Source organism: Bombina bombina, chromosome 1, assembly GCF_027579735.1.
Source record: "Bombina bombina isolate aBomBom1 chromosome 1, aBomBom1.pri, whole genome shotgun sequence".
NCBI lineage: Eukaryota > Metazoa > Chordata > Amphibia > Anura > Bombinatoridae > Bombina > Bombina bombina.
In genome coordinates this window covers 573,681,038-573,707,267 of record NC_069499.1, presented here as the reverse complement: position 1 = coordinate 573,707,267, position 26,230 = coordinate 573,681,038, and the positions used below count along the sequence as shown (strand labels likewise).

Genomic DNA, 26,230 nt, shown 5'->3' with positions numbered 1-26,230 from the left:
GTGCAATGATAAAATGAACACATTAGCACTTTCTTTTTGTAATTTGATGCCCTTTTAGTAATGTACAATACAAATACTGCAATGCATTTCCGTTATTTATTATGTTTATATTTTCTTGCGGTTATTTTACTTCCTGTGACAGCTTGGAGAGCATAAGCCAAGCTTTAGAAGGCTGCTCAGATACTCATTCATAGGGCTGCTCGCAATTCATTTGTTTTCACAAAGTGATTGATTGATCAACTTCTATCTGATCCATGAAAATTTAATTGTGGCATTCATGTCCCTTAAACATTTGATGGGGATTATATTTGAGGTTATGTCCATTTAGCAAAGCATTTTATCTCCCACAGACAACCAAGAAGAGGCACAGTAAACATTTAAGGATTTCCTGCACATCAAGTGAGAAATCTGAAAATCTATAGATGCTTCACATTATAAGTAAATAGATTGCAGAAATAGTATTGTCCTTTCTGATATCCAGTTTTATAAGCCCCCCCCCCCCCGTAGTTCTTATTTCCAGGCACCTCTAAAGGAATGATTAAGCACCACTGAGACATAAGGGAATATTCCTACCTGCTCACTGCCAGTTCATGCACTTTCAAAGTTTTTTCCAAACGAAATGCATCTGTTTTGAGGAGGTGGCTGGTCTTCCCTTTCAACATAGATAGGCGAGGATTAACTCTGTTATCCCGAGGAAATTCTGAGTCCTACATGAAAAAAAGTAATGATTACTATTAATTTACTCATGGTTTTGGCTGGTGACCTAATTCTTTCATTATAATGCTTAAAAACCTCATCAGGCTTGATAGCTTAAGGACATATTTAATAGTGTCTGATAATAAATAATGAACCTAGCGGGATAAATATTTGGGCAGTTTAATAGGTTTTTAACAGTTTTAACTTCCTTAAAATAACATTATGCTCTAAGTTAGGACCAAATACCAGGAGTCAGGGAGCCAGCAACATAAATATATATGCAAGTACCACTGTCTCACTCCTAACCACTGTATGGCTGACTCCTCAATAAACAATCTAGCTCCTTAATTTGAAATAAATGTATCGGTCCTTGATCTAACTAACTATAAGTCATGCTGGCCAAACACCTTGTCACATTCTTCTGCTTAGAGTTACAATCTGAAAAAACGGCTTATAAATTTGTCTAACAAAACCCATAGTGCTCATGTTATTTGGGTGAGCAGAACAGAATCTGATTATCTGTACTACCTGCTTTCTTTTAAAAAAGAAAAAAATGATCTATTATCTAGATCAGTGATTTTTAACCTTTTTTTTGCCGTGGCACACTTTTTTACATTAAAAAATCCTGTGGCACACCACCATCCCAAAATTTTAAAAAAATCACACATTGTAGCCTAATACAGCATATATATATATATATACACACAAACACACACATACTGTATGTATTGTGCTGTTATGCCATGCCTCCTACAAACTACCCCTGCACTGGGAGTAAAAAACAAGCAAAGTTTAAAAAATATGTCACACTGTTGTCAGTCTACCGTGGCACACCTGAGGATCTCTCACGGCACACTAGTGTGCCACGGCACACTGGTTGAAAAACACTGATCTAGATGGTACAGCTTGAGAAACTAGCCAAGAACAGATTTACATTTTTTTAAACATTGCACTATCCCTTTAAGTATTAATCAGCACTGGCATCATTACCTTTGAAAGTCTTCAACCTTTAATTCGCAGTATAAGAATGCTTTTTATTATTATTATTATCAGGTATTTGTAGAGCGCCAACAGATTCTGCAGCGCTTTTCAAGGGTGTGCTTTATACATGAGACTCCAAATAATGTGTCACTATAACTTATAGAGTGAGTTAATAGCTTATGGCTTAGAGCTGCCAGAACGAAGATTTTATGGTAGTATTTGGCTAGTATATTTAACTTGGCGGGAGGGGTATATATTTGTATATCCAGAGAAGTTAGTTCTATTGTTTAAAAGTACAGGTAGCCCTCAGTTTACGCCGGGGTTAGGTTCCAGAAGGAATGGTTGTAAATCGAAACCGTTGTAAATTGAAACCTAGTTTATAATGTAAGTCAATGGGAAGTGAGGGAGAAAGGTTTCAGGCCCCCCTCAAAATTGTCATAAGTAACACCTAATACATTACAAAAACATTTGCTAAAAAGCATTATAAACCTAATAAAATAATCACACAACACAGACTTCACTTGCATTTTTCTGCAAACAGTTTTTTCTATGCATTCCAATCTAGACTGATTTATAGACAGGAAGATATTGTTCCTTTGAAATCTGCTTGATAACTCAGGTCTGGTTAAACTGATTAATTTAAGCTTGCTTGGCTTTGCTGCAACACAAGCGGACAGCTCCACCTACTGGCTATTTTAATAATGCACTGCTTCTCAATGCTTTTCAATAGCAGTCATATGACTGGAAAAAAGGTTGTTATTCTGAAACGGTGTAAATTGAACCGTTGTAAAACGAGGGCCACCTGTATATAACATGTATCTACAAATTATTATATTTTTTGCAGCTTTAGTTAACAAACAAGTTACAGTTTGCAAAAGTTAATTAAAACAAAAAATGTAGCTGTTAGTGCAAAGCTCATTTGCATTCTTTTAATGACATTATTAAGTATCACTATTAATAAGTAAATTATGCCAACTGGGATAAGAAAATATGAACATTCTGTACTTTAACAAGAAGTTATACTGTTTTAACCAAGCACCTCAACTTGCAGTACCCAAGAAAAAAAAATCTCCCTTTGCCAATTTCATATTCTGTGCATTACAGGGCATCCTGCTGGTGGAATAACCTTGCTGCATTAATCTGTAGCATCAAATTCTTAAGGATATAATTGCTTGTTATTATCTCAGGCTGTATTCATAATTCCTCACATATTGCCCCTCTGAGAGATGCTAACTCTTGTGCACTATATCGGAATAGCTGTATATTTCAAAATACCCCCTCAGTGCTAATAAAGCTTTGCTTAATGTACCAAATATGCAATATCTCTAGAAGCTCTGTTAACTGTTTATTTCCTGAAGTAATGGTATTTACAAGCAATAACAAAAATGAGCATGACATTCAGAACATGAAATGTTATTTTCAGATAAAACTATTTCTTAATAGAGATTAGAACCATTGTAAACATCACACAATTATATACTTAAACTTTAACATGGTGTTTGTCTTCGGCCTTTTCTGCATATGAAAAATGACTGGACCCTGGGCAAAAATTTTCATGTCCCCCCCCCCCCCCCCCCCCCCATGCAATTTCGCTCTCCACCCCAACATCCCAAAAAACAACTAAATCATCCACTACTGGGCAAATCTTTTTTTTTTAAATATGAAATAAATTGCAATATGTGAAACTGGACCTAAGTAGTGCTAATAAGTAAATAAATATATACATTCCTCCACAGTGGATTAATGTAATATTCTTTTAAATGTGATTCTGGTGTGAGGTTAGCTGGTTAAAGAGATTTAGGGCAGCCAACAGGAGCAAAGCAAGGTAAAGACTGAGGAGGAAGTATAGAGGTGCAGACAAAAGTAAATTTATGCATACCTGATAAATTAATTTCTTCTATGGTACGACGAGTCCACGGATTCATCCTTTACTTGTGGGATATTATCCTCCTGCTAACAGGAAGTGGCAAAGAGCACCACAGCAGAGCTGTCTATATAACTCCTCCCATAGCTCCACCCCCCAGTCATTCGACCGAAGGTACAGGAAGAAAAAGGAGAAACTAAAAGGTGCAGAGGTGACTGAAGTTTAAAATAAAAATATATAATCTGTCTTAAAATGACAGGGTGGGCCGTGGACTCGTCGTACCATAGAAGAAATTAATTTATCAGGTAAGCATAAATTTACTTTTCTTCTATAAGGTATGACGAGTCCACGGATTGATCCTTTACTTGTGGGATACAATACCAAAGCTACAGGACACGGATGAAAAGGGAGGGACAAGACAGATGGCTAAACAGAAGGCATCACTGCTTGAAGAACTTTTCTCCCAAAAATAGCCTATGTAGAAGCAAAAGTATCAAATTTGTAAAATTTGGAAAAGGTATGATGCGAAGACCAAGTTGCAGCCTTACAAATCTGTTCAACAGAAGCATCATTTTTAAAAGCCCATGTGGAAGCCACCGCTCTAGTAGAGTGAGCTGTAATTCCTTCAGGAGGCTGCTGTCCAGCAGTCTCGTATGCCAAACGGATGATGCTTGTCAGCCAAAAAACATAATTTATGCTTACCTGATAAATTCCTTTCTTCTGTAGTGTGATCAGTCCACGGGTCATCATTACTTCTGGGATATTACTCCTCCCCAACAGGAAGTGCAAGAGGATTCACCCAGCAGAGCTGCATATAGCTCCTCCCCTCTACGTCACTCCCAGTCATTCGACCAAGGACCAACGAGAAAGGAAAAGCCAAGGGTGAAGTGGTGACTGGAGTATAAATTAAAAAATATTTACCTGCCTTAAAAACAGGGCGGGCCGTGGACTGATCACACTACAGAAGAAAGGAATTTATCAGGTAAGCATAAATTATGTTTTCTTCTGTTAAGTGTGATCAGTCCACGGGTCATCATTACTTCTGGGATACCAATACCAAAGCAAAAGTACACGGATGACGGGAGGGATAGGCAGGCTCTTTATACAGAAGGAACCACTGCCTGAAGAACCTTTCTCCCAAAAATAGCCTCTGATGAAGCAAAAGTGTCAAATTTGTAAAATTTGGAAAAAGTATGAAGCGAAGACCAAGTTGCAGCCTGCAAATCTGCTCAACAGAGGCCTCATTCTTGAAGGCCCAAGTGGAAGCCACAGCTCTAGTAGAATGAGCTGTAATTCTTTCAGGAGGCTGCTGTCCAGCAGTCTCATAAGCTAAACGAATTATGCTACGAAGCCAAAAAGAAAGAGAGGTAGCAGAAGCTTTTTGACCTCTCCTCTGCCCAGAGTAAATGACAAACAGAGAAGACGTTTGTCGAAATTCCTTAGTTGCCTGTAAGTAAAATTTTAGAGCACGGACTACATCCAGGTTGTGCAGTAGACGTTCCTTCTTCGAAGAAGGATTTGGGCACAAGGAAGGAACAACAATCTCTTGATTGATATTCCTGTTAGTAACTACCTTAGGTAAGAACCCAGGTTTAGTACGCAGAACTACCTTATCCGAATGAAAAATCAAATAAGGAGAATCACAATGTAAGGCTGATAATTCAGAGACTCTTCGAGCCGAGGAAATAGCCATTAAAAATAGAACTTTCCAAGATAACAACTTTATATCAATGGAATGAAGGGGTTCAAACGGAACGCCCTGTAAAACATTAAGAACAAGGTTTAAACTCCATGGTGGAGCAACAGTTTTAAACACAGGCTTAATCCTGGCCAAAGCCTGACAAAAAGCCTGGACGTCAGGAACTTCTGACAGACGTTTGTGTAACAGAATGGACAGAGCTGAGATCTGTCCCTTTAATGAACTAGCAGATAAACCCTTTTCTAAACCTTCTTGTAGAAAAGACAATATCCTAGGAATCCTAACCTTACTCCAAGAGTAACCTTTGGATTCACACCAATATAGGTATTTACGCCATATCTTATGGTAAATCTTTCTGGTAACAGGCTTCCTAGCCTGTATTAAGGTATCAATAACTGACTCAGAAAACCCACGTCTTGATAAAATCAAGCGTTCAATTTCCAAGCAGTCAGCTTCAGAGAAGTTAGATTTTGATGTTTGAAGGGACCCTGTATCAGAAGGTCCTGTTTCAGAGGTAGAGACCAAGGTGGACAGGATGACATGTCCACCAGGTCTGCATACCAAGTCCTGCGTGGCCACGCAGGAGCTATTAGAATCACTGATGCTCTCTCTTGTTTGATTCTGGCAATCAATCGAGGAAGCATCGGGAAGGGTGGAAACACGTAAGCCATCCTGAAGTCCCAAGGTGCTGTCAGGGCATCTATCAGGACTGCTCCTGGATCCCTGGATCTGGACCCGTAACGAGGAAGCTTGGCGTTCTGTCGAGACGCCATGAGATCTATCTCTGGTTTGCCCCAACGTCGAAGTATTTGGGCAAAGACCTCCGGGTGGAGTTCCCACTCCCCCGGATGAAAAGTCTGACGACTTAAGAAATCCGCCTCCCAGTTCTCCACTCCCGGGATGTGGATTGCTGACAGGTGGCAAGAGTGAGACTCTGCCCAGCGAATTATCTTTGATACTTCCATCATAGCTAGGGAGCTTCTTGTCCCTCCCTGATGGTTGATGTAAGCTACAGTCGTGATGTTGTCCGACTGAAACCTGATGAACCCTCGAGTTGTCAACTGGGGCCAAGCCAGGAGGGCATTGAGAACTGCTCTCAATTCCAGAATGTTTATTGGCAGGAGACTCTCCTCCTGACTCCATAGTCCCTGAGCCTTCAGAGAATTCCAGACGGCACCCCAACCTAGAAGGCTGGCGTCTGTTGTTACAATTGTCCAGTCTGGTCTGCTGAATGGCATCCCCCCGGACAGATGTGGCCGAGAAGCCACCATAGAAGAGAATTTCTGGTCTCTTGATCCAGATTCAGAGAAGGGGATAAGTCTGAGTAATCCCCATTCCACTGACTTGGCATGCACAGTTGCAGTGGTCTGAGGTGTAAGCGTGCAAAGGGTACTATGTCCATTGCCGCTACCATTAAGCCGATTACCTCCATGCATTGAGCCACTGACGGGTGTTGAATGGAATGAAGGGTGCGGCAAGCACTTTGAAGTCTTGTTAGCCTGTCCTCTGTCAGGTAAATCTTCATTTCTACAGAATCTATAAGAGTCCCCAGGAAGGGAACTCTTGTGAGTGGAACGAGTGAACTTTTCTTTTCGTTCACCTTCCATCCATGTGACCTTAGAAATGCCAGTACTAACTCTGTATGAGACTTGGCAGTTTGAAAGCTTGAAGCTTGAATCAGAATGTCGTCTAGGTATGGAGCTACCGAGATTCCCCGCGGTCTTAGTACCGCCAGAAGAGCACCCAGAACCTTTGTGAAGATTCTTGGAGCTGTAGCCAATCCGAATGGAAGAGCCACAAACTGGTAATGCCTGTCTAGGAAGGCAAACCTTAGGTACCGGTAATGATCTTTGTGAATCGGTATGTGAAGGTAGGCATCTTTTAAATCTACAGTGGTCATGTACTGACCCTCTTGGATCATAGGTAAAATTGTCCGAATAGTCTCCATCTTGAACGATGGAACTCTTAGGAATTTGTTTAGGATCTTTAAGTCCAGGATTGGTCTGAAAGTTCCCTCTTTTTTGGGAACCACAAACAGATTTGAGTAAAACCCCTGTCCCTGTTCCGATCGTGGAACAGGATGGATTACTCCCATTAACAAGAGCTCTTGTACGCAGCGTAGAAACGCCTCTTTCTTTGTCTGGATTGTTGACAACCTTGACAGATGAAATCTCTCTCTTGGAGGAGAGTATTTGAAGTCCAGAAGGTATCCCTGAGATATTATCTCTAGCGCCCAGGGATCCTGGACATCTCTTGCCCAAGCCCGGGCGAAGAGAGAAAGTCTGCCCCCCACTAGATCCGATCCCGGATCGGGGGCCCTCAATTCATGCTGTTTTAGGGGCAGCAGCAGGTTTCCTGGTCTGCTTGCCCTTGTTCCAGGACTGGTTAGGTTTCCAGCCTTGTCTGTAGCGAGCAACGGCTCCTTCCTGTTTTGGTGCAGAGGAAGTTGATGCTGCTCCAGCTTTGAAATTACGAAAGGAACGAAAATTAGGCTGTCTAGCCTTAGCTTTGGCTTTGTCCTGAGGCAGGGCATGGCCTTTACCTCCTGTAATGTCAGCGATAATCTCTTTCAACCCGGGCCCGAATAAGGTCTGCCCTTTGAAAGGTATATTAAGCAATTTAGACTTAGAAGTAACATCAGCTGACCAGGATTTTAGCCACAGCGCCCTGCGTGCCTGAATGGCGAATCCTGAATTCTTCGCCGTAAGTTTAGTAAGATGTACTACGGCCTCCGAAATGAATGAATTAGCTAGTTTAAGGACTCTAAGCCTGTCCGTAATGTCGTCCAGAGTAGCTGAACTAATATTCTCTTCCAGAGACTCAATCCAGAATGCCGCTGCAGCCGTGATCGGCGCAATGCATGCAAGGGGTTGCAATATAAAACCTTGTTGAACAAACATTTTCTTAAGGTAACCCTCTAATTTTTTATCCATTGGATCTGAAAAAGCACAGCTATCCTCCACCGAGATAGTGGTACGCTTAGCTAAAGTAGAAACTGCTCCCTCCACCTTAGGGACCGTTTGCCATAAGTCCCGTGTGGTGGCGTCTATTGGAAACATTTTTCTAAATATCGGAGGGGGTGAGAACGGCACACCGGGTCTATCCCACTCCTTAGTAACAATTTCAGTAAGTCTCTTAGGTATAGGAAAAACCTCAGTACTCGCCGGTACCGCAAAATATTTATCCAACCTACACATTTTCTCTGGTATTGCAACTGTGTTACAATCATTCAGAGCCGCTAACACCTCCCCTAGTAATACACGGAGGTTTTCCAGTTTAAATTTAAAATTTGAAATATCTGAATCCAGTCTGTTTGGATCAGAACCGTCACCCACAGAATGAAGTTCTCCGTCCTCATGTTCTGCCACCTGTGACGCAGTGTCTGACATGGCCCTAATATTATCAGCGCACTCTGTTCTCACCCCAGAGTGATCACGCTTACCTCTTAGTTCTGGTAATTTAGCCAAAACTTCAGTCATAACAGTAGCCATATCCTGTAATGTGATTTGTAATGGCCGCCCAGATGTACTCGGCGCTACAATATCACGCACCTCCCGATCGGGAGATGCAGGTACTGACACGTGAGGCGAGTTAGTCGGCATAACTCTCCCCTCGTTGTTTGGTGAAATTTGTTCAATTTGTACAGATTGACTTTTATTTAAAGTAGCATCAATACAGTTAGTACATACATTTCTATTGGGCTCCACTTTGGCATTGCAACAAATGACACAGGTATCATCCTCTGAATCAGACATGTTTAACACACTAGCAAATAAACTTGCAACTTGGAATACAATTCAATTAGAATAATATTAAAAACGTACTGTGCCTTTAAGAAGCACAGAAGATCTATGACAGTTGAAAATTAATAAATTGAAAACAGTTATAGTGTAAACAACACAACTTTAGCAAAGGTTTAATCCCATTAGCAAAGATAACAAATTCTGAAAGCAGGAAACAAATTACAGAATAAACGTTTTTTATCTCAGTCAACTATAATTCTCACAGCTCTGCTGAGAGAAATTACCTCCCTCAAAATAAGTTTTGAAGACCCCTGAGCTCTGTAGAGATGAACCGGATCATGTAGGAAATACAATGAGCTGCTGACTGAAATATTTGATGCGTAGCAAAAGCGCCAAAAAACGGCCCCTCCCCCTCACACACAGCAGTGAGAGAGAACAGAAACTGTCAGAAAAAAGATTAAACAACTGCCAAGTGGAAAAATAGTGCCCAAACATTTATTCACTCAGTACCTCAGCAAATGAAAACGATTTTACATTCCAGCAAAAACGTTAAACATAATTTCTAGTTATTAAACAGCTTTATGTGCTTCTTACAGTGTAATTCTAGTGAAGTACCATTCCCCAGAATACTGAAGTGTAAAGTATACATACATGACATTATATCGGTATGGCAGGATTTTCTCATCAATTCCATTGTCAGAAAATAAAAGCTGCTACATACCTCTATGCAGATTCATCTGCCCGCTGTCCCCTGATCTGAAGTTTACCTCTCCTCAGATGGCCGAGAAACAGCAATATGATCTTAACTACTCCGGCTAAAATCATAGCAAAAACTCTGGTAGATTCTTCTTCAAACTCTGCCAGAGAGGTAATAACACACTCCGGTGCTATTTTAAAATAACAAACTTTTGATTGAAGATATAAAACTAAGTATAATCACCATAGTCCTCTCACACCTCCTATCTAGTCGTTGGGTGCAAGAGAATGACTGGGAGTGACGTAGAGGGGAGGAGCTATATGCAGCTCTGCTGGGTGAATCCTCTTGCACTTCCTGTTGGGGAGGAGTAATATCCCAGAAGTAATGATGACCCGTGGACTGATCACACTTAACAGAAGAAAGATAGAGAGGTAGCCGTAGCTTTTTGACCTGTACGTTTTCCAGAATAGACAACAAACAAAGAAGATGTTTGCTGAAATCTTTGGTCGCTTGCAAGTAAAACTTCAAAGTACGAACTACGTCCAAGTTGTGCAACAGACGCTCCTTCTTAGAGGAAGGATTAGGACACAGAGAAGAAACAACAATTTCCTGATTAATATCCTTATTAGTAACAACCTTAGGAAGGAATCCAGGTTTGGTACGCAAAACCACATTATCAGAATGGAAAACAAGATAAGGTGAGTCGTATTGCAATGCAGATGGTTCAGAAACTCTTTGAGCAGAAGAGATAGCAACTAAAAACAGACACATATGAAAAGAATAATAAAAGGCGGCGCTGCTTAATTTAACTTGACCAACTTACGTGAATCAAGGAGTATGGTAGAGAGAGATCAGAAGGTTCTTCCACAATAATATCCCACAGAGCAAAGTGAAGACAAGCTTGAATCAAAACGGAGTGCTGCTGTACATGAATCCGGAGGTTTCTCGTCCACGGACAAACACCAAGGCTGCAACAGAGAAGAAGGAGACAGCGCACATCCGATTCAAGGTAGAGGTATATTTATTGTACAGTGACACACACGCTAGTAATGAACTCACTAGAAATAAGTAATAAAACAGCAAAAAAACAGCACAAAGTGAACGATTTCACCAAAACAAACAGATGGCAACAACAGAAGGAAGGCGTCCGTCTGGATATAGTATTCAAAAGTTCCCGGCAAAGTGGATGATGACGACACCGTCAAACTACATCACCAGACCGCCTTACGACTTCATCTACGGATGCCTGATACAGCCAAAAGTCCTCAACGCGTTTCGCCGGTGGCACCCCGGCTTTTTCAAGAGTAATAGGCTGTGGTAAGTGTGTGTCCTTTTAAACCCCACTGCAAGGTTCCGATTGGTCTCCGAGTATGACACATGCAAATAACAATTGAAAGGGTAAGCAGACAACACTAATAGGTGCGTTAACACATAATGAAATTGATACAATTAGCGATATTTATTATATATAAAAAATTGATGTATTTGACACAAATTAAAACAACAAGGATATTAAAAGAGAAATTAATAATTACAACACTTTAATAATAAAAAATAAATAAACATTGGGGCATTTTAAAATCTGATTCCATTCTCGGCAACCTCATAGGTGATAGACCAATCATTACATTTAAGAAAAATAAAAATCTTAAAAATCACCTAGCCCCTAGTAAATTGAGAGATAATAAGGAAGATACATCTTTATGTAGAGGCAGCCTAGAAAATTGGGTATCAGCCCCTAGAGGCACATTTAAATGTAATAAACCATATTGTCCTATGTGCCCTTTTGTTAAGAGAGGGGACCTCTTTTTTAACTATAATGGAACAGAGAGTTTTAGTATGAAACATAGGTGCAATTGCCAAACAACATATACTGTTTACCTGCAAGTGTGACCATATATATATTGGTCACACAAAAAGAAAAACATCTAACAGGTTCAGCGAACATCTGTATAATATTAAAATTCAGTTTGACAAACACAGTGTACCTGTCCATTTTACTGATGTACATGGCAGTGATACCAGGGGTTTAAATATACAAATCATTGATTGGGTACCCCCTGGAACTAGTAACAGGTTATTACTCCTGAGGAGAAAAGAAACCGAGTGGATATATAGGTTGAAAAGTTTGGCCCAACTCGGTTTGAATGTGGATCTTGATGTCCAAGCTTTCTTATAGTTTGCTCCTTTTTTATATTAAATTTAAATTGATCTATGATTATGATTGTCATTTAATATTAAGGGTTTTATGAATTTGCACAGGTATGAATTTTAATAATATTTAATAATATTTAATTTTTAATTATTAAAGTGTTGTAATTATTAATTTCTCTTTTAATATCCTTGTTTTTTTAATTTGTGTCAAATACATAAATTTTTATATATAATAAATATCGCTAATTGTATCAATTTCATTATGTGTTAACGTACCTATTAGTGTTGTCCGCTTACCCTTTCCATTGTTATTTGCATGTGTCATACTCGGAGACCAATCGGAACCTTGCAGTGGGGTTTAAAAGGACACACACTTACCACAGCCTATTACTCTTGAAAAAGCCGGGGTGCCACCGGCAAAACGCGTTGAGGACTTTTGGCTGTATCAGGCATCCGTAGATGAAGACGTAAGGCGGTCTGGTGATGTAGTTTGATGGTGTCATCATCATCCACTTTGCCGGGAACTTTTGAATACTATATCCAGACGGATGCCTTCCTTCCGTTGTTACCATCTGCTTGTTTTGGTGAAGTTGTTAACTTTGTGCTGTTTTTTGCTGTTTTATTACTTATTTCTAGTGAGTTCATTACTAGCGTGTATGTCACTGTACAATAAATATACCTCTACCTTGAATCGGATGTGCGCTGTCTCCTTCTTCTCTGTTGCAACTAAAAACAGAACTTTCCAAGATAGAAGCTTAATATCTATGGAATGCATAGGTTCAAACGGAACCCCTTGAAGAACTTTAAGAACTAAATTCAAACTCCATGGCGGAGCAACAGGTTTAAACACAGGCTTGATTCTAACTAAAGCCTGACAGAACGACTGAACGTCTGGAACATCTGCCAGACGCTTGTGCAGTAAAATTGATAAAGCAGATATCTGTCACTTTAGGGAACTCTTCTCCAATCCTTCTTGGAGAAAGGACAAAATCCTAGGAATCCTGATCTTACTCCATGAGTAGCCTTTGGATTCACACCAATAAGGATATTTACGCAATATCTTATGATAAATTTTCCTAGTGACAGGCTTTCGAGCCTGAATCAAGGTATCTATGACCGACTCAGAGAATCCCCGCATGGATAAAATCAAACGTTCAATCTCTAGGCAGTCAGCCGCAGAGAAACTAGATTTGGATGCTGGAACGGACCTTGAATCAGAAGGTCCTGTCTCAGTGGCAGAGTCCATGGCGGAAGAGATGACATGTCCACCAGGTCTGCATACCAAGTCCTGCGTGGCCACGCAGGTGCTATCAAAATCACAGAAGCTCTCTCCTGTTTGATTCTGGCAATCAAACGAGGAAGGAGAGGAAATGGTGGAAACACATAAGCCAGGTTGAACGACCAGGGTACTGCTAGAGCATCTATCAGTACTGCTTGAGGATCCCTTAATCTGGACCCGTAACAAGGAAGTTTGGCGTTCTGACGTGACGCCATCAGATCCAATTCTGGTTTACCCCATTGCTGAATCAATTGTGCAAACACCTCCGGATGGAGTTCCCACTCCCCCGGATGAAAAGTCTGATGACTTAGAAAATCCGCTTCCCAGTTCTCCACTCCTGGGATATAGATTGCTGATAGATGGCAAGAGTGAGTCTCTGCCCATCAATTATTTTGGTAACCTCTATCATCGCTAGAGAACTCTTTGTCCCCCCCTGATGATTGATATATGCTACAGTCTGGATATTGTCCGACTGGAATCTTATGAATCTGGCCGAAGCCAGCTGAGGCCACGCGTGAAGCGCTTTGAATATCGCTCTCAGTTCTAGAATATTTATCGGGAGGAGAGACTCCTCCTGAGTCCACAAACCCTGTGCTTTCAGGGAATTCCAGACTGCACCCTAGCCCAATAGGCTGGCATCCGTCGTCACTATGAGCAACGCTGGCCTGCGGAAACACATTCCGTGGGACAGATGATCCTGTGACAACCACCAGAGAAGAGAGTCTCTGGTCTCTTGATCCAGATTTATCTGAGGAGATAAATCAGCATAATCCCTATTCCACTGTTTGAGCATGCATAGTTGCAGTGGTCTGAGATGCAAGCGAGCAAACGGAACTATGTCCACTGCCGCTACCATTAGTCCGATTACCTCCATACACTGAGCCACTGACGGCCGAGGAAAGGAATGAAGAGCTCGGCAGGTGGCTAAAATCTTTGATTTCCTGACCTCCGTCAGAAAAATTTTCATGTTCACCGAATCTATCCCAGGAATGGAACTCTTGTGAGAGGGATAAGTGAACTCTTTTTTACGTTCACCTTCCACCCTTGAGATCTTAGAAAAGCCAACACAATGTCCGTGTGAGACTTGGCTAGTTGGTAAGTTGACGCCTGAATTAAGAAATCATCCAGATAAGGTGCCACTGCTATGCCGCGCGGCCTTAGAACCGCCAGAAGGGACCCTAGCACCTTTGTGAAAATTCTGGGAGCTGTGGCCAACCCGAAGGGAAGAGCCACAAATTGGTAATGCTTGTCCAGAAAGGCGAACCTGAGGTACTGGTGATGATCTTTGTGGATAGGGATGTGTAGATACGCATCCTTTAAGTCCACAGTGGTCATATATTGACCCTCCTGGATCATTGGTAAAATAGTCCGAATGGTCTCCATCTTGAAGGATGGGACTCTAAGGAATTTGTTTAGGATCTTGAGATCTAAAATTGGTCTGACGTTTCCCTCTTTTTTGGGGACCATAAGCAGATTGGAGTAAAACCCCTGACCCTGTTCTGTTTTCGGAACTGGGTGGATCACTCCCATGGTATATAGGTCTTCTACACAGAGTAAGAACGCCCCTCTTTTTGTCTGGTTTACAGACAATTGAGAAAGATGGAATCTCCCCCTTGGAGGAGAATCTTTGAAATCTAGAAGATACCACTGGGTTACGATTTCTAAAGCTCAGGAGTCCTGAACATCTCTTGCCCAAGCCTGAGCAAGGAGAGAAAGTCTGCCCCCTACTAGATCCGGTCCCGGATTGAGGGCTACCCCTTCATGCTGTCTTGGTGGCAGCAGCAGGCTTCTAGGCCTGTTTACCCTTGTTCCAAGTCTGGTTAGGTCTCCAGACTGACTTGGATTGGGCAAAATTCCCCTCTTGTTTTGCAGCAGGGGAAGAGGTAGAGGGGACCACCTTTGAAGTTTCGAATGGAACGAAAATTATTTTGTTTGGTTCTCATCTTATTTGTCTTATCCTGAGGAAGGGCATGGCCTTTTCCTTCAGTGATGTCTGAAATGATATCTTTCAGTTCAGGCCCGAATAGGGTCTTACCTTTGAAAGGGATGGCTAAAAGCTTAGATTTTGATGACACATCAGCAGACCAGGACTCTACGCGCTAAAATGGCAAAACCTGAATTCTTTGCCGCTAATTTAGCCAGTTGAAAAGCGGCATCTGTAATGAAAGAATTAGCTCGCTTGAGAACCCTAATTCTATCCAGAATATCATCTAATGGGGTCTCAACCTGAAGAGCCTCCTCCAGAGCCTCAAACCAAAAAGCAGCTGCAGTAGTTACAGGAACAATGCACGCTATAGGTTGCAGAAGAAAACCCTGATGAACAAAAATTTTCTTTAGGAGACCCTCTAATTTTTTATCCATAGGATCTTTAAAAGCACAACTGTCCTCAATAGGTATAGTTGTAGGCTTAGCCAGGGTAGAAATAGCTCCATCCACCTTAGGGACCGTCTGCCACGAATCCCGCATGGTGTCTGATATGGGAAACATTTTCTTTAAAGTAGGAGGGGGAGCGAACGGAATACCTGGTCTATCTCACTCCTTAGTAACAATGTCCGAAATCCTCTTAGGGACCGGAAAAACATCAGTGTAGGCAGGAACCTCTAGATATCTGTCCATTTTACACAATTTCTCTGGAACTACAATAGGGTCACAATCATCCAGAGTCGCTAAAACCTCCCTGAGCAACAAGCCGAGGTGTTCTAGTTTAAATTTAAAAGCCGTCATATCTGAGTCTCTTTGAGGGAACATCTTTCCTGAATCAGAAATCTCTCCCTCAGACGGCAAATCCCTCACCCCAACTCAGAACATTTTGAGGGTACATCGGATATGGCTAATAAAGTGTCAGAAGGCTCAGTATTTGCTCTCACACCAGACCTACTGCGCTTCCCCTGCAACCCAGGCAGCTTAGATAAAACCTCTGTGAGGGTAGTATTCATAACTGCGGCCATATCTTGCAGGGTGAAAGAATTAGACACACTAGAAGTACTTGGCGTCGCTTGTGCGGGTGTTAATGGTTGTAACACTTGGGGAGAATTAGATGGCATAACCTGATTCCCTTCTGACTGAGAATCATCCCGCGACATACTTTTATTAGCTAAAATATGTTCTTTGCAATTTATTGACCTTTCAGTGCATGAGGGACACATTCTAAGTGGGGGTTCCACAATGGCTTCTAAACACACTGAACATTGACTTTCCTCAATGTCAGACATGTTGAACAGGCTAGTAATGACCACAAACAAGCCCGAAAACACTTTATTTAGTGAAAAAATAACAATCTTAAAAAACGGTACTGCGCCTTTAAGAGAAACAAAGCATACACATTCTGCAAAACAGCTTTAAAATACACCAATCTTTTCAAATTTTTTATATAAGACTAAATTTGTGTAGTTAAGTTTGCCCCACAAGAAAAACAAACATTTAACCCTTTATTGTGAAAACCGGATCGATAAAAAGGCCTAAATCTTGAAAAAAAAAAAAAAAAAAAAAAAACAGCACCTCGCCACAGCCCTGCTGTGGCGCCTACCTGCCCCTCAGGGATTGGAAAAATGTGGTTAAAGCTTCGATTTGGCCCAATACTTCCACAAGGGCCCTCCGGAGTTGGAGCTTGCTGCTTGCTTAGTAAATACAACTGCGCATCTGAGGCTTGAAAATAGGCCCCGCCCATCTCACTTGATGTTTTTACAGCCTAAAGGAACCGCACCAGAGCGGTTTTAAACTAGCCATATGGGTTCTGAAACCCAAAAAATAAGCCAAGTGTACCCTCAATAAAGTTGCCAAAAAACGTTATTGCCCAAAAAAACATAATTAATATTCATATTGGCAAGAGTCCATGAGCTAGTGACGTATGGGATATACAATCCTCCCAGGAGGGGCAAAGTTTCCCAAACCTCAAAATGCCTATAAATACACCCCTCACCACACCCACAATTCAGTTTAACGAATAGCCAAGCAGTGGGGTGATAAAGAAAGGGGTAGAAATCATCAACAAAAGAAATTTGGAAATAATTGTGCTTTATACAAAAAATCATAACCACCATAAAAAGGGTGGGCCTCATGGACTCTTGCCAATATGAAAGAAATGAATTTATCAGGTAAGTTCTTACATAAATTATGTTTTCTTTCATGTAATTGGCAAGAGTCCATGAGCTAGTGACGTATGGGATAGCAATACCCAAGATGTGGATCTCCACTCAAGAGTCACTAGAGAGGGAGGGAATAAAATAAAAACAGCCATTTTCCGCTGAAAAAATTAATCCACAACCCAAAAAAATAAGTTTATTTTCATAATTGAAAGAAAAAAACTTAAATCAAAAGCAGAAGAATCAAACTGAAATAGCTGCCTGAAGAACTTTTCTACCAAAAACTGCTTCCGAAGAAGCAAATACATCAAAACGGTAGAATTTAGTAAATGTATGCCGCTTTGCAAATCTGATCAAATGAAGCTTCATTCTTAAAAGCCCAAGTGGAGACTGATCTAGTAGAATGAGCTGTAATTCTCTGAGGCAGGGCCTGACCCGACTCCAAATAAGCTTGATGAATCAAAAGTTTCAACCAAGAAGCCAAGGAAATAGCAGAAGCCTTCTGACCTTTCCTAGGACCAGAAAATATAACAAATAGACTGGAAGTCTTCCTGAAATCTTTAGTAGCTTCCACATATTTCAAAGCTCTTACCACATCCAAAGAATGTAAGGATCTTTCCAAAGAATTCTTAGGATTAGGACATAAGGAAGGGATAACAATTTCTCCATTAATGTTGTTATAATTCACAACCTTAGGTAAAAATTGAAAAGAAGTCCGCAAAACTGCCTTATACTGATGAAAAATCAGAAAAGGAGACTCACAAGAAAGAGCAGATAGCTCAGAAACTCTTCTAGCAGAAGAGATGGCCAAAAGGAACAACACTTTCCAAGAAAGTAGTTTAATGTCCAAAGAATGCATAGGTTCAAATGGAGGAGCCTGTAAAGCCTTCAGAACCAAATTAAGACTCCAAGGAGGAGAAATTGATTTAATGACAGGCTTAATACGAACTAAAGCCTGTACAAAACCGTGTATATCAGGAAGTATAGCAATATTTCTGTGAAATAAAACAGAAAGAGCAGAGATTTGTCCTTTCAATGACCTTGCAGACAAACCCTTATCCAAACCATCCTGAAGAAACTGTAAAATTCTAGGAATTCTAAAAGAATGCCAGGAGAATTTATGAGAAGAACACCATGAAAACATAATTTATGCTTACCTGATAAATTCCTTTCTTCTGTTGTGTGATCAGTCCACGGGTCATCATTACTTCTGGGATATAACTCCTCCCCAACAGGAAATGCAAGAGGATTCACCCAGCAGAGCTGCATATAGCTCCTCCCCTCTACGTCAGTCCCAGTCATTCGACCAAGAATCAACGAGAAAGGAGTAACCAAGGGTGAAGTGGTGACTGGAGTATAATTTAAAAGATATTTACCTGCCTTAAAACAGGGCGGGCCGTGGACTGATCACACAACAGAAGAAAGGAATTTATCAGGTAAGCATAAATTATGTTTTCTTCTGTTATGTGTGATCAGTCCACGGGTCATCATTACTTCTGGGATACCAATACCAAAGCAAAAGTACACGGATGACGGGAGGGATAGGCAGGCTCATTATACAGAAGGAACCACTGCCTGAAGAACCTTTCTCCCAAAAATAGCCTCCGAAGAAGCAAAAGTGTCAAATTTGTAAAATTTGGAAAAAGTATGAAGCGAAGACCAAGTTGCAGCCTTGCAAATCTGTTCAACAGAGGCCTCATTCTTAAAGGCCCAAGTGGAAGCCACAGCTCTAGCGGAGTGAGCTGTAATTCTTTCAGGAGGCTGCTGTCCAGCAGTCTCATAGGCTAAACGTATTATGCTACGAAGCCAAAAAGAGAGAGAGGTAGCAGAAGCTTTTTGACCTCTCCTCTGTCCAGAATAAACGACAAACAGGGAAGAAGTTTGGCGAAAATCTTTAGTTGCCTGTAAGTAGAACTTGAGGGCACGAACTACATCCAGATTGTGTAGAAGACGTTCCTTCTTTGAAGAAGGATTTGGACACAAGGATGGAACAACAATCTCTTGATTGATATTCCTGTTAGTGACTACCTTAGGTAAGAACCCAGGTTTAGTACGCAGAACTACCTTGTCTGAGTGAAAAATCAGATAAGGAGAATCACAATGTAAGGCTGATAACTCAGAGACTCTTCGAGCCGAGGAAATAGCCATTAAAAACAGAACTTTCCAAGATAACAATTTTATATCAATGGAATGAAGGGGTTCAAACGGAACACCCTGTAAAACGTTAAGAACTAAGTTTAAACTCCATGGCGGAGCAACAGCTTTAAACACAGGCTTGATCCTAGCTAAAGCCTGACAAAAGGCCTGGACGTCTGGATTTTCTGACAGACGCCTGTGAAACAGATGGACAGAGCTGAAATCTGTCCCTTTAATGAACTAGCTGATAAACCCTTTTCTAAACCTTCTTGTAGAAAGGACAATATCCTAGGGATCCTAACCTTACTCCAGGAGTAACGTTTGGATTCGCACCAGTATAGGTATTTACGCCATATTTTATGGTAAATCTTTCTGGTAACAGGCTTCCTAGCCTGTATCAGGGTATCAATAACCGACTCAGAAAAACCACGTTTTGATAAAATCAAGCGTTCAATTTCCAAGCAGTCAGCTTCAGAGAAGTTAGATTTTGATGTTTGAATGGACCCTGTATCAGAAGGTCCTGTCTTAGAGGTAGAGACCAAGGCGGACAGGATGACATGTCCACTAGATCTGCATACCAAGTCCTGCGTGGCCATGCAGGCGCTATTAGAATCACTGATGCTCTCTCCTGTTTGATTTTGGCAATCAATCGAGGAAGCAGCGGGAAGGGTGGAAACACATAAGCCATCCCGAAGTTCCAAGGTGCTGTCAAAGCATCTATCAGAACCGCTCCCGGATCCCTGGATCTGGACCCGTAGTGAGGAAGTTTGGCGTTCTGGCGAGACGCCATGAGATCTATCTCTGGTTTGCCCCAACGTCGAAGTATTTGGGCAAAGACCTCCGGATGAAGTTCCCACTCCCCCGGATGAAAAGTCTGGCGACTCAAAAAATCCGCCTCCCAGTTCTCCACTCCCGGGATGTGGATTGCTGACAGGTGGCAAGAGTGAGACTCTGCCCAGCGAATTATCTTTGATACTTCCATCATTGCTAGGGAGCTTCTTGTCCCTCCCTGATGGTTGATGTAAGCTACAGTTGTGATGTTGTCCGACTGAAACCTGATGAACCCCCGAGTTGTTAATTGGGGCCAAGCCAGAAGGGCATTGAGAACTGCTCTCAATTCCAGAATGTTTATTGGAAGGAGACTCTCCTCCTGATTCCATAGTCCCTGAGCCTTCAGAGAATTCCAGACAGCGCCCCAACCTAGTAGGCTGGCGTCTGTTGTTACAATTGTCCAGTCTGGCCTGCTGAATGGCATCCCCTTGGACAGGTGTGGCCGATAAAGCCACCATAGAAGAGAATTTCTGGTCTCTTGATTCAGATTCAGAGTAGGGGACAAATCTGAGTAATCCCCATTCCACTGACTTAGCATGCACAATTGCAGCGGTCTGAGGTGTAGGCGTGCAAAAGGTACTATGTCCATTGCCGCTACCATTAAGCCGATCACCTCCATGCATTGAGCTACTGACGGGTGTTGAATGGAATGAAGGACACGGCATGCATTTTGAAGCTTTGTTAACCTGTCTTCTGTCAGGTAAATCTTCATTTCTACAGAATCTATAAGAGTCCCCAAGAATGGAACTCTTGTGAGAGGAAAAAGAGAACTCTTCTTTTCGTTCACTTTCCATCCATGCGACCTTAGAAATGCCAGAACTAACTCTGTATGAGACTTGGCAGTTTGAAAGCTTGAAGCTTGTATTAGAATGTCGTCTAGGTACGGAGCTACCGAAATCCCTCGCGGTCTTAGTACCGCCAGAAGGGCACCCAGAACCTTTGTGAAGATTCTTGGAGCCGTAGCCAATCCGAATGGAAGAGCTACAAACTGGTAGTGCCTGTCTAGGAAGGCAAACCGTAGATACCGGTGATGATCTTTGTGAATCGGTATGTGAAGGTAAGCATCTTTTAAATCCACTGTGGTCATGTACTGACCCTTTTGGATCATGGGTAAGATTGTCCGAATAGTTTCCATTTTGAACGATGGAACTCTTAGGAATTTGTTTAGAATCTTTAAATCTAAGATTGGCCTGAAAGTTCCCTCTTTTTTGGGAACCACAAACAGGTTTGAGTAGAACCCTTGTCCTTGTTCCGACCGCGGAACCGGATGGATCACTCCCATTAATAACAGATCTTGTACACAGCGTAGAAACGCTTCTTTCTTTATCTGGTTTGTTGACAACCTTGACAGATGAAATCTCCCTCTTGGGGGAGATAATTTGAAGTCTAGAAGGTATCCCTGAGATATGATCTCTAGCGCCCAGGGATCCTGAACATCTCTTGCCTAGGCCTGGGCGAAGAGAGAAAGTCTGCCCCCCACTAGATCCGGTCCCGGATCGGGGGCTCTCGGTTCATGCTGTCTTTGGGGCAGCAGCAGGTTTCCTGGCCTGCTTGCCCTTGTTCCAGGACTGGTTAGGCTTCCAGCCTTGCCTGTAACGAGCAACAGCTCCCTCCTGTTTTGGTGCAGTGGAGGTTGATGCTGCTCCTGTTTTGAAATTCCGAAAGGGACGAAAATTAGACTGTCTAGCCTTAGCTTTGGCTTTGTCTTGAGGTAGGGCGTGGCCCTTACCTCCTGTAATGTCAGCGATAATTTCTTTCAAACCGGGCCCAAATAAAGACTGCCCCTTGAAAGGTATATTAAGTAATTTGGACTTAGAAGTAACATCAGCTGACCAGGATTTTAGCCACAGCGCCCTACGTGCCTGGATGGCGAATCCTGAGTTCTTAGCCGTAAGTTTGGTTAAATGTACTACGGCCTCCGAAATGAATGAATTAGCTAGTTTAAGGACTCTAAGCCTGTCCGTAATGTCGTCTAGCGTAGATGAACTAAGGTTCTCTTCCAGAGAATCAATCCAAAATGCTGCCGCAGCCGTAATCGGCGCGATACATGCAAGGGGTTGCAATATAAAACCTTGTTGAACAAACATTTTCTTAAGGTAACCCTCTAATTTTTTATCCATTGGATCTGAAAAAGCACAGCTATCCTCCACCGGGATAGTGGTACGCTTAGCTAAAGTAGAAACTGCTCCCTCCACCTTAGGGACCGTTTGCCATAAGTCCCGAGTGGTGGCGTCTATTGGAAACATCTTTCTAAATATTGGAGGGGGTGAGAACGGCACACCGGGTCTATCCCACTCCTTAGTAACAATTTCAGTTAGTCTCTTAGGTATAGGAAAAACGTCAGTACTCGCCGGTACCGCAAAGTATTTATCCAACCTACACAGTTTCTCTGGTATTGCAACGGTGTTACAATCATTGAGAGCTGCTAAAACCTCCCCTAGTAATACACGGAGGTTCTCCAATTTAAATTTAAAATTTGAAATATCTGAATCCAATCTGTTTGGATCAGAACCGTCACCCACAGAATGAAGCTCTCCGTCCTCATGCTCTGCAAGCTGTGACGCAGTATCAGACATGGCCCTAGTATTGTCAGCGCACTCTGTTCTCACCCCAGAGTGATCACGCTTGCCTCTTAGTTCTGGTAATTTAGACAAAACTTCAGTCATAACAGTAGCCATATCTTGTAATGTTATCTGTAATGGCCGCCCAGATGTACAAGGCGCCATAATATCACGCACCTCCCGGGCGGGAGATGCAGGTACTGCCGCGTGAGGCGAGTTAGTCGGCATAACTCTCCCCTCGCTGTTTGGTGAAATTTGTTCAAATTGTACAGATTGACTTTTATTTAAAGTAGCATCAATACAGTTAGTACATAAATTTCTATTGGGCTCCACCTTGGCATTGGAACAAATGACACAGATATCTTCCTCTGAGTCAGACATGTTTAACACACTAGCAATAAACTTGCAACTTGGTTATAATCTTTTTTAGCAAAAACGTACTGTGCCTCAAAGAGGTACTAAACGATTAAATGACAGTTGAAATAATGAACTGAAAAAACAGTTATAGCATCAAACTTTAAAACAACACAACTTTTAGCAAAGGTTTGTTCCCATAGTAAAATAACAATAATTAAATTTGACATAAAAATTACAGAGCAACGTTTTTATTCACAGTCAAAATAAAATTCTCACAGCTCTGCTGAGAGAATCTACCTCCCTCTAAAGAAGTTTGAAGACCCCTGAGATCTGTCGGAGATGAACCGGATCATGCAGGAAATATAAGAGTAACTGACTGGAAATTTTTGATGCGTAGCAAAGAGCGCCAAAAACGGCCCCTCCCTCACACACAGCAGTGAAGAGAAACGAAACTGTCACAATTAAAACCAAACAACTGCCAAGTGGAAAATAATGCCCAAATATTTATTCACTCAGTACCTCAGAAATGTAAACGATTCTACATTCCAGCAAAAACGTTTAACATGATAAATACTTATTAAAAGGATTAGTGACTTTTAACAGAGTAGTTCCGGTGAAATACCATCCCCAGAATACTGAAGTGTATACATACATGTCATTATAACGGTATGGCAGGATTTTCTCATCAATTCCATTCAGAAAATAAAAACTGCTACATACCTCAATGCAGATTCATCTGCCCGCTGTCCCCTGATCTGAAGCTTTTACCTCCCTCAGATGGCCGAGAACAGCAATATGATCTTAACTACTCCGGTTAAAATCATAGTAAAAAACTCTGGTAGATTCTTCCTCAAACTCTGCCAGAGAAGTAATAACACGCTCCGGTGCTATTGTAAAATAACAAACTTTTGATTGAAGTCATAAAAACTAAGTATAATCACCATAGTCCTCTCACACATCCTATCTAGTCGTTGGGTGCAAGAGAATGACTGGGACTGACGTAGAGGGGAGGAGCTATATGCAGCTCTGCTGGGTGAATCCTCTTGCATTTCCTGTTGGGGAGGAGTTATATCCCAGAAGTAATGATGACCCGTGGACTGATCACACATAACAGAAGAAATGTAAGTTTTCCAAACTCTATAATAAATCTTTCTAGAGACAGATTTACGAGCTTGTAACATAGTATTAATCACTGAGTCAGAGAAACCTCTATGACTTAGTACTAAGCGTTCAATTTCCATACCTTCAAATTTAATGATTTGAGATCCCGATGGAAAAACGGACCTTGAGATAGTAGGTCTGGCCGTAATGGAAGTGGCCAAGTTGGGCAACTGGACATCCAAACCAGATCCGCATACCAAAACCTGTGTGGCCATGCTGGAGCCACCAGCAACACAAATGATTGTTCCATGATGATTTTGGAGATAACTCTTGGAAGGAGAACTAGAGGCAGGAAAATGTAAGCAGGATTATAACACCAAGGAAGTGTCAGTGCCTCCACTGCTTCCGCCTGAACATCCCTGGACCTGAACAGGTATCAGGGAAGTTTCTTGTTTAGATGAGAGGCCATGAGATCTATCTCTGGAAGACCCCACATCTGAACAATCTGAGAAAATACATCTGGATTGAGAGACCACTCCCCTGGATGTAAAGTCTGGCGACTGAGATAATCCGCATCCCAATTGTCTACACCTGGGATATGCACCGCAGAGATTAGACAGGAGCTGGATTCCGCCCAAGCAAGTATCCAAGATACTTCTTTCATAGCTTGGGGACTGTGAGTCCCACCCTGATGATTGACATAAGCCACAGTTGTGATATTGTCTGTCTCAAAACAAATGAACGGTTCTCTCTTTAACAGAGGCCAAAACTGAAGAGCTGTGAGAATTGCACGAGGTTCTAAAATATTTATTGGTAATCTCCCCTCTTGAGATTTCCAAACTCCTTGTGCTGTCAGAGATCCCCAAACAGCTCCCCAACCTGAAAGACTTGCATCTGTTGTGATCACAGTCCAGGTTGGCCGAACAAAAGAAGCCCCTTGAACTAAACGATGGTGATCTATCCACCACGTCAGAGAGTGTCGTACATTGGGATTTAAGGATATTAATTGTGATATTGTTGTATCATCCCTGCACCATTGGTTCAGCATACAAAGCTGTAGAGGTCTCATGTGAAAACGAGCAAAGGGGATCGCGTCCGATGCTGCAGTCATGAGACCTAAAACTTCCATGCACATAGCCACTGAAGGGAATGACTGAGACTGAAGGTGCCGGCAGGCTGTAACCAATTTTAAACGTCTCTTGTCTGTTAGAGACAGAGTCATGGACACTGAATCTATCTGGAAGATTGTCTGAGGAATCAAGAAACATTTTGGTAAATTGATCCTCCAACCATGTTTCCGAAGAAATAACACTAGTTGATTCGTGTAAGATTCTGCAGTACGTAAAGACTGAGCTAGTACCAAGATATCGTCCAAATAAGGAGACACCGCCATACCCTGTTCTCTGATTACAGAGAGAAGGGCACCCAGAACCTTTGAAAAGATTCTTGGAGCTGTTGCTAGGCCAAATGGAAGAGCAACAAATTGGTAATGCTTGTTTAGAAAAGAGAATCTCAGAAACTGATAATGTTCTGGATGAATCGGAATATGAAGGTATGCATCCTGCAAGTCTATTATGGACATATAAAGTCCTCGCTGAACAAAAGGCAGACTAGTCATTATAGTCACCATCTTGAAAGATGGTACTTTTACATAACAATTCAAAATTTTCAGATCCAGAACTAACATACATCTCCCTTTGCCATCCTACAAACAGCCTTTTTGGCTGGTACCTTCTCCTTATCTGGAATCTATAAGATCCTTTTACATAGGTCAACCTCTAACACGCAGTCACAAATACTAGACAAATTGACTCGGAGGGGTGTGGATGATATACCTTATGCAACATTGCAAAAGAGCCGAGAACTCACCAAAAAAGCGACATTGAGCATAACATTGCAGGAAGCACAGACACAAATGATGCACTTTGATTACATAACACCTAAGAGACTATACAAATGTAACCCTCAGCAACCAAATAAATGTGGAAAGTGTGGGGCAGGGACCCCGGATGTAACTCACTATTTCTTCAACTGTGCATTAATTAGACA

The 26,230-nt window shown here is 41.7% G+C and overlaps 1 protein-coding gene across 1 annotated transcript in view; it reads right to left on the bottom strand.

Annotated features, from left to right (window-relative positions):
- Positions 1-569: 569 nt before the first annotated feature.
- Positions 570-26,230, bottom strand: part of SPAG16 (sperm associated antigen 16) — a 984,179-nt gene continuing 958,518 nt past the window's right edge. Inside the window, exon 10 of the mRNA XM_053698804.1 lies at positions 570-707. Coding sequence (XP_053554779.1) covers positions 570-707 — 138 coding nt within the window. The remainder of the gene's footprint in view (positions 708-26,230) is intronic.